The 14106-nt window shown below is 32.8% G+C and overlaps 5 protein-coding genes across 5 annotated transcripts; 1 reads left to right on the forward strand and 4 right to left on the reverse strand.

The window, feature by feature from the left end:
- Nucleotides 1-2046: 2046 nt before the first annotated feature.
- On the reverse strand, nt 2047-4705 carry LOC134835485 (SCO-spondin-like). The gene is made up of 2 exons (XM_063850363.1): nt 3781-4705; nt 2047-2312 (listed from the first exon to the last, which is right to left on the reverse strand). Exons 1-2 carry the CDS (start codon nt 4703-4705, stop codon nt 2047-2049), a joined length of 1191 nt encoding a protein of 396 aa, XP_063706433.1.
- A 910-nt stretch (nt 4706-5615) lies between these two features.
- LOC134835486 (venom serine protease inhibitor-like) lies at nt 5616-6068 on the forward strand. The gene has a single exon (XM_063850364.1). It carries the CDS (start codon nt 5616-5618, stop codon nt 6066-6068), a length of 453 nt encoding a protein of 150 aa, XP_063706434.1.
- A 566-nt stretch (nt 6069-6634) lies between these two features.
- On the reverse strand, nt 6635-7198 carry LOC134835487 (mucin-5B-like). Its single transcript, XM_063850366.1, has one exon. It carries the CDS (start codon nt 7196-7198, stop codon nt 6635-6637), a length of 564 nt encoding a protein of 187 aa, XP_063706436.1.
- Nucleotides 7199-8634: 1436 nt separating this feature from the next.
- LOC134834042 (zonadhesin-like) lies at nt 8635-13482 on the reverse strand. The gene is made up of 3 exons (XM_063848560.1): nt 13393-13482; nt 9553-11175; nt 8635-9301 (listed from the first exon to the last, which is right to left on the reverse strand). Exons 1-3 carry the CDS (start codon nt 13454-13456, stop codon nt 8745-8747), a joined length of 2244 nt encoding a protein of 747 aa, XP_063704630.1. The 5' UTR covers nt 13457-13482; the 3' UTR covers nt 8635-8744.
- LOC134833411 (zonadhesin-like) lies at nt 11610-13339 on the reverse strand. The gene is made up of 2 exons (XM_063847722.1): nt 13318-13339; nt 11610-13090 (listed from the first exon to the last, which is right to left on the reverse strand). The coding sequence occupies exons 1-2, from the start codon at nt 13337-13339 to the stop codon at nt 11610-11612; spliced, it is 1503 nt and encodes a 500-aa protein (XP_063703792.1).
- Nucleotides 13483-14106: the final 624 nt, after the last annotated feature.

Genomic DNA, 14106 nt, shown 5'->3' on the forward strand with positions numbered 1-14106 from the left:
CGTTTCAATCTATCCTTTATGATTCTTGCATTGCCATTTTTTGATGCAACGAGAATTTGGATCTGCTGTTTCTCTTACATATCCTTTGTTACAACGACATCCTGAAAAACTTTTATCCTTCTCCATATTAATGCAATCTTTCGGAGTTTCGCAATATTCATCACAACGCGAGACATAATTTTGCCATCCAGCATTTTCGCCGCAATCCTCATCGGGGAAACATCCATTTTCGTATGAATATGGACGACACTTGTCTGAACGGTAATCTCGAGCATAGCCATCGTGACAAATGCAATCAGGAGCGGGATATGCTTTGCACAATCTTCTTGCTTTGTCACAATAATCGCCGCAACGAAGACCGAACAAATCGAATGACTCGAATTCGGGCTCAGGACAAATTGGCTCTGTTTGAAAAAATAAAATTTAATTCAAATGTACTTAAGAAGTTGTCGTTAAGTGACATTTAGAGATAATTTTAACCACGTGGTTTATTTTATTATTTTAAGGAAATTTATTGACTTTTCATTCTTCTTTAAAATAAAATTTTAAAAATTACTATGTTAAAAAAAAATTAAAATTATTTAAGACACGTGGTTGAAAAAAATAAAATAAATCAGTTTGAATTTTTTAACCACGTGACTTAACAAAAATAAAATTATTTTTTTTTTATTAATAAAAAAACTCAATAAACCACGTGGTAAATAAATAATTGAACCACAAGTTAGAAAATATTTTTTTAATTTTTAATTTTTTAACCACGTGACTTAAAAGAAGTTTAATTGATTTTTCTTTAAAATATAACTTAATAAACCACGTGGTTAAATAAGTAATTGAATCATTAGTTAGGAGAAAAAATTGAACTTTTGATTTTTAACCACGTGGTTAAACGTTTAAAAAAACACATGAATAACAAAATTTAATTAACCACGTGGTTTAAAAAAAATCAATTAGCCAAATTAGCTTAATTGATTTTTTTTAAACCACGTGGTTAATTAAATTTTGTTAATCATGTTAGTTTCTTAGAATTTTTTAACCACGTGGTTAATTTTTTTCAACAGAAAAGTTAAAGAACTCACCTTTGGGACATTGTTCCGCTGGAATACAAACCCCGTTGATATCTTTCTTGAAACTTTCCTTCGGCGTAGTTTTACAAAAGCACCCAAAATGGTTTGTAACGTTTGAACTTTTACAAGCCTTCGTGGCAAAGCAACTTTCATCACAACGATTGTAATTCATCCAAATCTGATTCTTCTCAGGACATTTACATTGGTCTTCTTTAATGCATTGAAAGCTAAAATTATCCCGTTTGTAGCCTTTTTTGCAAAAGCATCCATGATGATTGTCTTTTTTGTTACATCCTCCATTGAAACAAGCTTCAAAGCATGAACTGTAGTCAGTTTTAAATTCTTCCAATTTGTCAGGACATTTCGGTATCGGGCACTTTTCTTCAGGAATACAATTTTGATGTTCATCTCGACGATATCCCTTCTTGCATTTACATCCAACTTCATCTTGTTTCCAACAATCTAGTTTGTAACAAGCCTCAGTGCATTCATTGGAAACTTTCCATTCTTCCAAAGGATTTTTGCAAGATTGTTTCGGGCACTGATCCAAAGGAACGCATTTTCCAGTTTTGTCTCGTTTGAAGTTGTCAGCGCAAAAACATCCTTGGAGACAAACCGCGGGACAAATTAAGGCAGGTTCATTAGGACAAGAGTCAGTACAACGATTTCCACAAAGGTTGAAGAATTCGTTTTCAGGGCAAGGGCATTGTTCGATGGGAACACAATTTCCATTGGGATGTCTCCAGAAACCTTCGATGCAGTAACATCCTTCGCGAAGGTCCTTTTGACAAGGAATACTACTGTTCGTCGCTCTTTCACAGCTATTTTCGCATTCATTGCCCCATCTGAACTCTTCAAAGTACATCTCGGCACTTCACGGGACACTTTTCCTCTGGAATGCATTTCATTCCATCATGTTTGAAGCCTTTTTTGCAAGCGCATCGTGCCTGACAAACGGCAATGCAAAAGCGATTTTCGTTCTTTATGGGACATCCATCGCCACAAGCACTTGCACAGTCATTCCATTCCATATTGGGATCTTTGCACTCGCAACGCGTCTCATCGATACAAGTTCCATTCGCATGTCGCTTGAATCCGGTTTGACAAAAATACCCAACTTCGCATTTTTGGATGCAATTCGAGTTGCCACTGTTGATACAATTTTCCTCGCAGGAATTGCCACAATCGGTCCATTGTTCGTTCGGACCACGAGGACATCTGTGCAGGGCGAAAGTGAAATGTAACACGCTGAAAAGTGTCAAAGTTATAAGCGACTTCATCCTTTGAACTTTGACGGAAGTTTGATACTGAAATTTGGAGTGCGATGGATTTTATATGCGAAATTTTGAAAATGAAAAAGTCATAAAAAAAGTAATAAATGGGCAGTCAAATATTTTAGGGCAGTTGACAAGTTCGAGTGATAATTTAGGTTCGTTGACTGTACAAAAAAAAAAGTTATAAAAAATTATCGCGGTAAGTAAAAATTATTTTTTATGTTTTTTTTTAACTAAATTTCTTTAAATTTTTGATAAATATACTGCTCTTTATGAAATAAAAAAAAATAGGTTGTGCATTAGGTCAAAAATTTTTATTGCATTGAGGCGAAATTTTAAAATGTTTATTGGGTCAAAATTTATAAAAAAACAATGAAAAAAAATTTCAAAATGTGCATTGGGTCAAAAATTTTTATTTTGCATTGAGACGAAATTTTAAAATGTGCATTGGGTCAAAAATTTTTATTTTGCATTGAGGCGAAATTTTAAAATGTGCATTGGAAAAAAAAAATTTATTTTGCATTGAGGCGAAATTTTAAAATGTGAAATTTTAAATGTTTATTGGGTCAAATTGAGGCAAAATTTTTATTTTGCATTGGGTCAAAATTTTAAAATGTGCATTGGGTTGAAAAATTTGCATTGGGTCATTTTGCATTGAGGCGAAATTTTAAAATGTGCATTGGAAAAAAAAAATTTATTTTGCATTGAGACGAAATTTTAAATTTGAGGAGAAATTTTAAAATGTTTATTGGGTCAATTTTTTTTTGCATTGAGGCAAAATTTTATAATGTGCATTGGGTCAAAAATTTTATTTTGCATTGAGACAAAATTTTAGAATGTGCATTAGGTCAAAAATTTTTATTTTGCATTGAGGCGAAATTTTACATTGTGCAGTGGGACATATTTTTTTTTTTAAATAAATTTTTTATATAATAGTATTTAGGAATCTTCATGTTTTTTAATGAAAAATAGGCTCTAAAAAATTAAAAATAAAGGAAAAAAAATTTAAAATAAAAAAAAGAAAAAAGCATCAAAAGCTTAAAAGTTTACAATTTATAAACAAAATATTACCTATTAGACTCGATTTTTTTATTTTGCTATTTTTTTGCATATTTTTAATTTCTTAGGGTCTTTTACACTTTAAACTTTAAAGCATATTTTTTTTAAATTTTACTAAATTTTTTTAAATTCTCTGAAATTCTTTTTTTGAAATTTATTTTATTTTTTTTTTGTAAAATTTCAAATTATAATTTTTTTTCTTTTTTTTTATAAAAATTAATCAAAACCTTTCAAAAATTACAAATTTATAAAAAAAACTTCTAAATTTTAAACAAAAAAAAAGTTTTTCATTTATTGAAATTTTATTTAATTTTCCATTTTAAATCATTTTTATTAAACTCTTTGCAGAAAAATCGGTCGTGCACAATGTTTTTCCGGAATACATTCCGAATTATGACGCTGATATTTTCTCGCAAATCCTTTTTTGCAACGACAATCATCTGGACATCTTATGTGATTTATCATACAACGGCGCAATCCAACGACAAAATCACATTCGTTATCGCACGACGATGTACATTGGCTCCATTCAGCATTTTTTCCACACATTTCACCGCAAGTCAAAATTCCCTTGTTATTCGGCAGATAAGGGCGACAAAGTCCATTTTCCCAATCACGAGCGAATCCCTCGATGCAAAAACATCCGGGTTGCCTGTCATCCGCACATCGTCGGATCGCTTTATCGCAGTGATCTTGACACGGACTGCCATCGGGTTTAAAAATTTCATAAGAATTCGCACAAACCGGCTCTTTTGGGCAGAATTTCCGTGGAACGCATTCTCCATTTAAATTTCGAGCAAAGCCTGATTTGCAGAAACAACCTTCAAATCGTTCATCGGAGCAATTTTTAGCGAAACAACTTTCCGCGCATCGATTTAATTTGATTTTTTCTTCATTTTTGCCACATTTCAGGCGATTCGGGCAATTTTCCGAGGGAATGCAGTGCCCAGTGACATCTCGACTGTAACCTTTTTTGCAAATACATCCGATTTTGCAGACAGCAGGGCAAATTTTGTTGTTTTCACTTCCGCAATTGTCGCCGCAGCCACTTCCGCAATCCGCCCAGATCTCATTTCGAGGGCAAGGACAATCCTTTGCTAAGACACAAGTCCCGTTATGATGTCGTTTGTAGCCTTTTTGGCAAAAATAGCCAGTTTCGCACGCTTTTGGGCAGGCGGTGAATTCATCAGAGCCACAAGCTTCGAAACAGCGATTTCCGCAATCCGAACGGAACTCTTCGTGAGGTTGACAATGCTTTGCTGAAGCAAAAACAGCAAAAAGGAGGAAGACAGTGCAAAGAGAGTTCATTGTAGAATGAAAGGAAAATTTTAGAGTGACGAGTTTTATATGCGCGAATTTTGTAAGTAATTTATGACTTTTTATCAAGTAGACTCGTAAATTTTGATTTTTTATCATTCAAACTGAATATATGAGCTCAGTAAAAATAAATACATGTACTGAACTTATAGCTTTTACACAAATTTTTATAGTTTTTGGCGAATTTTTTTTTCGTTCTTCTCTGTTTTATACTTTATTGTTTGTTTTTTTTTCTAATTCATTTTTTTCAATTTTTTTTTTATTTTTTTTTCATTTTTTATTTTTCATTTTTTTTTTAAATATTTTTTTTAAATTTTTTTAAAATTAAGAAAAAAAAATTTCTTATAATTAATTTCCATTTTATTTTTGTTTTTTTTTTTTTTAAATATTTTTTTAATAATTTTTTTTAAAATTTTTTTTATATTTTTTTTTAAATTTTTTTTTAAATATTTTTTTTAATATTTTTTAAAATATTTTTTAATATTTTTTTAAATATTTTTTAATTTTTTTTATAATTTTTAAAATATTTTTTTTAATTAAATTTTTAATTATTTTTTTTTTTATATTTTTTTAAAATATTTTTTTAATATTTTTTTAAAATATTTTTTTTAATATTTTTTTTTTTAAATTTTTTTTTATTTTTTTAATATTTTTTTTTTTTAAATATTTTTATATTTTTTTAAATATTTTTTGAATAATTTTTTTTAAATATTTTTTTATTTTTTTTATATTTTTTTAAATATTTTTTTTATACTTTGTTTTTCGAATTTGTGAATTTATGACCTTTGATAAAATTATCAAAAGCAATTTTTCGTTAGTTGCAATAAAAGTCTCGCATTTCCTGCTTCGTAATTTGTATTTAAAGGTAAGTTTTTCATAAAAACCCCAAAATTACTTCAAAATGAGTTCAATTTTGTTACTTTTACCATTTTTCCTTGCTTTTCAGGCAGTTTTTGCGCAACAAGTTTGCTTGAATGGCGGATGCACGAACAATTGCAAGAAAAATGAAGTTTTTGAGACTTGCTCAAATTCCTGTAAAGACAGTTGTGACTACAAAGCGGGCGAAGTGCTGTGTCCCCAAGTTTGTCTGAAAGGATGTTACTGCAAAGCGGGATTATGTCGGTCTGACATGGGCGAATGCGTTCCAATTTGCCCGAAAAATGAGCATTGGAATACTTGTCCAAGTGCTTGTGGCGATAGTTGTCCTGTTAAGGGAAATGGGTTGATGGTGTGTACTTTGCAATGCGGTAAGCCACGTTGTACATGCAAACCGGGATTTAAACGTGATGCCAAACGAGGATGCGTTGAAGAGAAGAAATGTCCTATTATCATTCATTTGAACAAAATTCAATGAATATTTTAATTTTTTTTTTTGTAAACATTTCATGAAAAAAATAGATTTTTTTGAGAATATTTTTGAAATTAATTTTATTTACTCAATTTTTTTATTTTATTTCGCTTTTTCATGTTTTTTAATTATTTAAATATTTTTTAATTAAATTATTTAATTTTACTATTTATGAAAATATTTAATTAATTTTAGTTTAAATTTTTCAAAGTTTAATGAGAAAAATATTTTTTTAGAAGATTTTTGAATTTTTTATCATTTTCGATTTTTTTTTTCATTTTTTTTAATTAACTAATTTTTTTCATAAAGTTAATTAATTTTATTTTTTATTTTAATAAAAATATTTAATTAATTTTATTTTTTTTTTCAAATTTTATTGAGAAAAATAATTTTTTTGAGAAGATTTTTGATTTTTTTTAATTAAATTATTTTTTTATAAAATTAATCAACTTTATTATTTTTTTAAATTAATCCATTAAAATATTTTTTATTAAATTAATAAAATTTAAATAAATTAAAAATTAATTTTATAATTAATTAATTAATTAATTTAATAAAAAAATAAATTCATATCAAATTTTTCCACAAAATTCCGTTTTAACGCAGTCTCCTTTCTCATTTCTCGAGAAACCCGCAAGGCAAAAACATCCAAGAGTCAATTCTCGAGTGCAAACTTTGGCGAAACACTTCTCCGCACAAAAGTTTCCCCTTGTAAATTTTTCATTCGGCTTTTTACATTTCGGCTTCGGACACTTCTCCTGAGGAACACAAACGCCATCAAATCTCTGAAATCCCGGTTTACAGTAACAACCTTTCTCACAAGTGCCTTTACACGCCGTATTATCGTATTTCGGGCAATCTTCGCCGCACCAACTGCCACAATCAGTCCATTGTTCATTGGGTCTCCAGCAAGGACAAAATTCTTCCCGGATGCAAGTTCCATTGGAATGTCGTCGAAAGCCTTCTTGACAAAAATAACCGAACGTACATTCAGTTGGGCAGAAAATATCGCGACCTTGACGACAACTTTCCTTGCATGAATTGCTGCAAGTCCAAGTTTGGAAGGGACCAGTGCAGTTTTTAGCGAAAATTGTTACGAAAAGTGTGAAAAAAATAAAAATTTTAGTTTGAAGCATTTTTATGAACTGATATGTGAAGTGAAGTTGAGTAGACTTTTTTATATGGTCGACAAAAAATTGATAAAGACGACGGTTTAATGGTGAGTAATTATCAATAAAAGTCAAACTTGTTTTTAATTTTTTGAGTATTAAAGGCAAGAAATTTCAATTTAAAGCTTAAAAACAAATAAAAATGTCTTTAGGGCTCTTACTAATTTTGAAATTTTAAAATTTTTTAAAAAATACTCTTTTAAAATTAAAGTTTAGACGCTGTTAATTTCAAAAATACCAAAACCACTAACTTTTATCGAAAAAAAAAATATGCTGTGAGCTGAAATATGAAGTTAGGGGTACCATATAGACTTATTACTTGAAAAATTATGATTTTTTTAATATTAAAAAAGGTTGAAGTACCCCTTGAAATTTCACATTTCAGCTCTCGACATATTTTTTTCGGATCCAAATTGCAGATTTTTTCGTTTAAGGAATCAGCAATACCTAATTTTTGACTTTAGGAGGTAATCTTTTCAAAATTTTGAAAATTTTCAAAATACGTGAGACCCCTAAATGTACATTTGTTCATTTTTTTGACTTAAAATTGAAATTTTTCACTTTGAATTCTTAAAAAACGAAAGAAAACATGACTTTAATTGATTTTGGAGGGAAATTTCAAAACTTTCAAAATACGTGGGAGCCCTACAAATTTACATTTTGACAATTTTTTAACCAATTTTCATTAATTTGAAGCACAAAATGAAATATATTAACATACAAAAGTTCATTTCTGTCTCTTAAATTCCTCAAAAGCAAATTTTTATTGAAAATTTAACCAGAAGGACAAACTTTGACGCACTCCATCGAATAAACATCATGTTTAAACGTCGGATAATCACAATGACAACCCCATTTGCTCTCTTTTGGACAAATATCCTTCTTCGGGAGACAATTTTCGAGACAATCGTTGCCTTTACGCCAGATTTTTCCATTGAAACAACGTTTTGGAGGCGGATCTGTCGCAGTTGAAGTAGTTTTAATGGCTTCAGTTGTTGTTGTTGTTGTCAGAGTTGTTGATGTAGTTTCCTCTGTTACTTCATTCGTCGGTTCTTCCGTAGCTTGTAATGGACGAACTTCCAATTCTGACGGTTCAGAGGACATATCGTCGATTAATATACCTTCCGAGTCACACATTTGCTTGTCTGGCATGCAATTTCCTTTCATTCTATTGTACCCGGATGCACAAATGCACGAGATAACGCACGAATGAACTTTTCCACAAGCTGAACCATCAACGTCACAGCGGTTCAAACAAGCCTTGAATTCTTCCAAATTCGGGTGTGGACAGTTTTGTTGACCCATGACGACACAGGTAAGAATTAAAACAAGAAAATTTTGCAAAATACTCATTTTTGTTGGAATTTTTAACTGAAATTAAGACTTTTGATTTTTTTGTGGAATTATTTAAACAAATTTTGCGCATAAAAATTCTTGATAAGCTTTTATTGCTTCAGACAGACGATAAAAAACATAAAATTTAAGCACAAAAAAAAATTACGAGCACATAAAATTAACCTTTTGATGGATGACATGGATATGGAACACAAACATTCGTGTTCTTGTCTCGAGCAAAACCTTCCATGCAATAACAACCCCAAGCTCTGTCATCGATACATCTGACAATATCTCTGTCGCATCCATCTTGACATCTACTGCCAAAGCGATACTCCTCATTAGGTCCTTTACACGAATTTTGCTCCCAATCTGCTTCACAATCGCACTCCGGGATGCAAGTTCCGTTCAAAGCTCGAGCGTATCCGGGATCGCAGTGACATCCATCGGGACATTGTACATTGGCATAGACGATTTTACAATAGTCCTTTTTGAGGATGAAAGCGCATTTATTGTCGCAGTTTTCGTTCCAACAAACTTGGTAACTGGCATGCTCGCCACAATCTTCGCACGGGTAAGGGCGACAAACGTTGGTTACAAGATCACGAGCATATCCGTCCATACAATAGCAACCAGGCTTACGATCATCTTTGCATTTTACGAGATGTTTGTTGCATCGATCGGCGCACGCGCTTCCATCAGGTTTGAAAATTTCATGATGACCAGTGCACTGTGCTGTGAAAAAACAAAAAAAAAAATAATTTTTTTTATCCCAATGCGTATTTTAAAAATTTTCTAAAAATATTAATGTAGATTTCTTGACAAAAAATTGTTTTGAATATTACTATTTTTGACCTTTGATTTACCAAAACACTAAATTTCGATTTTTTGACCCAATGCACATTTTGAAAATTTTAACTATATGAAACATGTTTCTTCTAATAATGCGATAAAAGCTTAATTTTAAATAAAATGTCATCACTTACAAACAGGCGGACATTCCTCTTTCTTGACGCATTTTTTCATTTTAGGATCATATTTGTATCCTTTTTTGCAGTAACAGCCATAACGACAATCCATAGGACAATCTCTAATCGCTCCATCCTCACAGTAGTCCCAACAGTTATTTCCGCATCTGTATTCTTCCGTCTCATCACAGATCAAATCACTGCCAAGCTCGGGACATTGATCTTGAGAAACGCAAATTCCCAATATTGGATCTCTCAAATAACCTTTTTGGCAGTAGCATCCCGGAGATGTTTCGTTAGTGCAGTCAAGTATATCACGATTACATGATTCAGAGCAACGATGACCATTTTCATTCCATTCTTCATTTGGATCTTTACAACAAGTTGAATCTTTTGGGCACTCTTTTTCGGGAACGCATTGACCAGTTATGGGATGACGTTTGTAACCTTTGCGACAGAAACAGCCCTCTCGACAACGTTCTTTACACCACAGATTTTCGTGGCCACAAGCTTCGCCGCAGCCAGTTCCACAATCTGTGTATTCTTCATTAGGATCTTTGCAAGAAGTACAATTTTCCTTTGGAACGCAAATTCCAGCATAATTTCGATAGTAACCTTCTTTACAGAAACAGCCTACTTCACATTCTAAAGTACAAACACGCATGTCATCATCGCTGCACTTTTCTTGGCATCTATTTCCACAATGCGTGAACACTTCAGGATCTTTGCAAGAACCACAATCTTCCTGTGGAACGCAATCTCCGGCAGAATTTCGCTTGAAACCATCTCTGCAATAACAGCCATAACGACAATCGCCACTGCATTTTATCGCCACTCCATCAGCGGTACAGATGTCCCAACAGTTATTTCCACATTTGTATTCTTCTGATTTATCACAGATCAAGTCATCGCCAAGCAAGGGACACTGTTCTTCAAGGACGCAAATTCCCAATATCTGATCTCTCAAATAACCTTTTTTGCAGTAACAACCGGGAATTGGGTCGGAATTGCAAATTTTTACTGCTCGATCGCATGCTTCGGAACAAGGATTACCATTTTCGTTCCATTCCTCATTAGGATCTTTACAAGACGGCGGTTTTGTAGGGCACTCCTTTTCGGGAATGCATTCACGAGTCAACGGATGACGTTTGTAACCTTTGCGACAGAAACAACCCTTTTGGCAAACATCTGGACACATCGTATCTTCGTTGCTACAAGCCTCGCTACAGCTACTTCCACAATCTGTGTACTCCTCATTAGGTCCTTTACACGAATTTTGCTCCCAATCTGCTGCACAATCACACTCCGGGATGCAAGTTCCGTTCAAAGCTCGAGCGTATCCGGGATCGCAGTGACATCCATCGGGACATTTTATATGGACGATTTTGCAATAGTCTTTTTTGAGTACAAATCGACATTCATTGTCGCAGGATTCGCTCCAACAAACTTGGTAACTAGCATGTTCGCCACAATCTTCGCACGGGTAAGGGCGACAAACGTTGGTTACAAGATCACGAGCATATCCATCCATACAATAGCAGCCGGGTTTACGATCATCTGGGCATTTTACGAGATGTTTGTTGCATCGATCGGCGCACGCGCTTCCATCAAGCTTGAAAACTTCATAATGACCAGGGCAGTCTGTAAAGAAAATAATATTTTGTTTTAGACCCAATGGATATTTTAAAAGGACCAACATTTTTTTTAATATAAATTTCTATGTTTGACCTAATGAATAATTTGATTTTCCAAAACACTAAATTTAGACCCAATGGATATTTTAGAATTTTTTTAAAAATTTAGTTTTGACCCATTGCGAAATATAAAAGTTTCATTGAATGCTTTTGAGATTATAGTCTAATTTAAAACTATTCGTAAAGTATTACTTTTGACTTTAAGCTAAAAGTCAACTACTTTTGACTTTTTCTTCACAGTATATGCTCAATTGTTATTGATTTATAAAATTTGCTACGTATTTCTCAAAATACTACTTTTCGATATTATGACCCGATGCACATTTTGAAAATGTTAACCATCTGAAAACATGTTTCTTCTAATATTGCGAAAAAACTCAATTATAAATGCCATGACTTACAATAAGGACATTCCTCTTTCTTGACGCATTTTTTCTTTTGAGGATCATACTTGTATCCTTCTTTGCAGTGACAGCCATATCGACAATCCATAAGACAATCTCTAATTGCTCCATCCTCACAGTAGTCCCAACATCTATTTCCGCATCTGTATTCTTCTGTAGTCTCATCACAGTGCAAATTATCGCCAATCAAAGGACACTGTTCTTGAGGAACGCAGATTCCCAATACTTGATCTCTCAAATAACCTTTTTTGCAATAACAACCGGGAGCTTCTTGGGGAGCGCAGTCAAGCACTTCACGATCACATGGTTCGGAGCAACGATCACCATTTTCGTTCCATTCTTCATTTGGATCTTTACAGCAAGTTGAATCTTTAGGGCATTCTTTTTCGGGAACGCATTGACCAGTTATAGGATGACGTTTGTAACCTTTGCGACAGAAACAGCCCTCTCGACAACGTTCTTTACACCACACATTTTCGTAGCCACAAGCTTCGCCGCAGCCAGTTCCACAATCTGTGTATTCTTCATTAGGATCTTTGCAAGATGTACAATTTTCCTTTGGAACGCAAATTCCAGCATAATTTCGATAGAAACCTTTTTTACAAAAACAGCCTATTTGACATTCTTCTGTACAAACTCGATCGTCATCGCCGCACTTTTCTTGGCATCTATTTCCGCAATTTGTGTACACTTCATTTGGATCTTTACAGGCACTGGGGCACTCTTTTTCGCAAATGCATTGACCAGTCACGGGATCACGTTTAAAACCTTTGCGACAAAAACAGCCTAATTGACAATCATCTGTACAAACACGATCATCATCTCCGCAAATTTCTTGGCACTTATTTCCGCAATAATATTCTTCATTTGGATTTTCGCAAACAATCGGACACTCTTTTTCGGGAATGCATTGACCAGTTATGGGATGACGTTTGTAACCTTTGCGACAGAAACATCCCGTTTTACAAACAGCTGGGCACATCCAACCATCAGGAGTGTTACAAGATTCGCCACAGTTATTTCCACAAGTTGTATATTCTTCATTAGGATCATTGCAAGAGGGATTAGCGCAACATTTTTCCTCTGGAACACAATCTCCGGCGGAGTTTCGCTTGTAACCATCTATGCAGAAACAGCCTGCTTGACATTCTTTTGTACAAACACGATTGCCGCACTTTTCTATGCATCTATTTCCACAATCGGTGAATGCTTCATTAGGTTTCGAGCAAGTATGGGCAATCACACATTTATCTTCGGGTACACATTCGTCCTTGTAACGCTTGTAACCGAGTTTACAGAAACATCCCTCTTCACAAACGGATGGACAAGAAGGAGCTTCGCCTTCATAACATCCGTTCAGACACTCGTTATTGCAGGTTGAGTATGCTTCGAGAGGATTTTTGCATGGAGGGCATTTGGCATATTTAGCACATTGGGCCTCAATGCTTTCAACAGCAGCTGAAAAATGGTAAATATAAAAAAAATGTAATTTAAATTTATTTCAATTAATCTAAACCAAGCAAATCAAATTGATTTATTCCATTTCGAGTTTTTTTTTTCAATTTTTGCACTTTTTGAATTATACAGATTTTGGAGATCAATATTGTTTTTTAATTTTACTTCAGAGAATAAGTCAAAAGTAGTTATACTTGAAGTTAATTAAGACAATTTTCGTCAAATTTCACTTCTTACTCTGAAAACAAACATTAGTGTTTTGGAAAAATTAAAAATGATAAAAAATTTTTTATCACTAAACTCACTGAATTTTTCGCCAAAACCGAATTCGAGAAGTATCGATAAAATTAAAATAATGAAAAAGTTCATTGTCACTTCTCACAACGACTTTTGCTTGACGACTGATGTTTTGATTGTCATTTCAAAATATTTACGGTCGCGTCGCAAAAACAAATAATAACAGGTTTTGTTAGATTCGGCACGTACGTTTGTGTAGAAGTGATATGGAATAATTTATTCGCGCAGAGATGTTTAGACGGTGGATTCCCCTGAATTACGTCATTTATTTAGTGTAATGAGAGTAGAATGGGGAAAATACGTGTCGGTAATTGTTTTAGTTTTTGTTTGAAAACATGAGAATTTTTTTAAGAGTGAAAGTTGAAATATGATCGTTTGTTAGTTTTAAAGAATTTTATAAAATTATCGCTAAATACACTAAGCGTGCTGGAATGTTAGATATTTTGCACAGGTGTAGACAAAAATTTATCAATATTTGTTTAGAGATGTCAAAAATGAGAATTTTTTAATTTTTGTACTTCTCAGTGTTTTAATATTTTTTTCAAAGTTTTCACAACTTCTTCATAGCAGTTTTTCGCAAAAATTAAAAAAATTGAAAATTAAAATTTAATAATATTTTTCAAAGAACTTACCGATTTGGCACTGCACAAAAGGTTTTTCTTGCAAAACAAGAATTATTGATAAAAGTAAAACTGCGAACAGTTTCATTGTTATTTTTTTGG

This window comes from Culicoides brevitarsis, chromosome 3 (assembly GCF_036172545.1).
Source record: "Culicoides brevitarsis isolate CSIRO-B50_1 chromosome 3, AGI_CSIRO_Cbre_v1, whole genome shotgun sequence".
Lineage (NCBI taxonomy): Eukaryota > Metazoa > Arthropoda > Insecta > Diptera > Ceratopogonidae > Culicoides > Culicoides brevitarsis.

Excerpts from the sequence above, each read along its gene's own strand:
- LOC134835485 (XM_063850363.1), bottom strand. The coding sequence starts at position 4,705 with ATGAACTCTCTTTGCACTGTCTTCCTCCTTTTTGCTGTTTTTGCTTCA. Across the intron at positions 2,313-3,780 it reads TCAGCGTCATAATTCGGAAT|CGTGTTACATTTCACTTTCG; the intron begins GTATTCCGGAAA and ends GACACTTTTCAG.
- LOC134835486 (XM_063850364.1), top strand. The coding sequence starts at position 5,616 with ATGAGTTCAATTTTGTTACTTTTACCATTTTTCCTTGCTTTTCAGGCA.
- LOC134835487 (XM_063850366.1), bottom strand. The coding sequence starts at position 7,198 with ATGCTTCAAACTAAAATTTTTATTTTTTTCACACTTTTCGTAACAATT.
- LOC134833411 (XM_063847722.1), bottom strand. The coding sequence starts at position 13,339 with ATGTTTGTTTTCAGAGTAAGAA. Across the intron at positions 13,091-13,317 it reads GTTTGTTTTCAGAGTAAGAA|CTGCTGTTGAAAGCATTGAG; the intron begins GTGAAATTTGAC and ends ACCATTTTTCAG.
- LOC134834042 (XM_063848560.1), bottom strand. The coding sequence starts at position 13,456 with ATGAACTTTTTCATTATTTTAATTTTATCGATACTTCTCGAATTCGGT. Across the intron at positions 11,176-13,392 it reads CGGTTTTGGCGAAAAATTCA|ACTGCCCTGGTCATTATGAA; the intron begins GTGAGTTTAGTG and ends TTTTCTTTACAG. Across the intron at positions 9,302-9,552 it reads AGAGGAATGTCCGCCTGTTT|CACAGTGCACTGGTCATCAT; the intron begins GTAAGTGATGAC and ends GTTTTTTCACAG.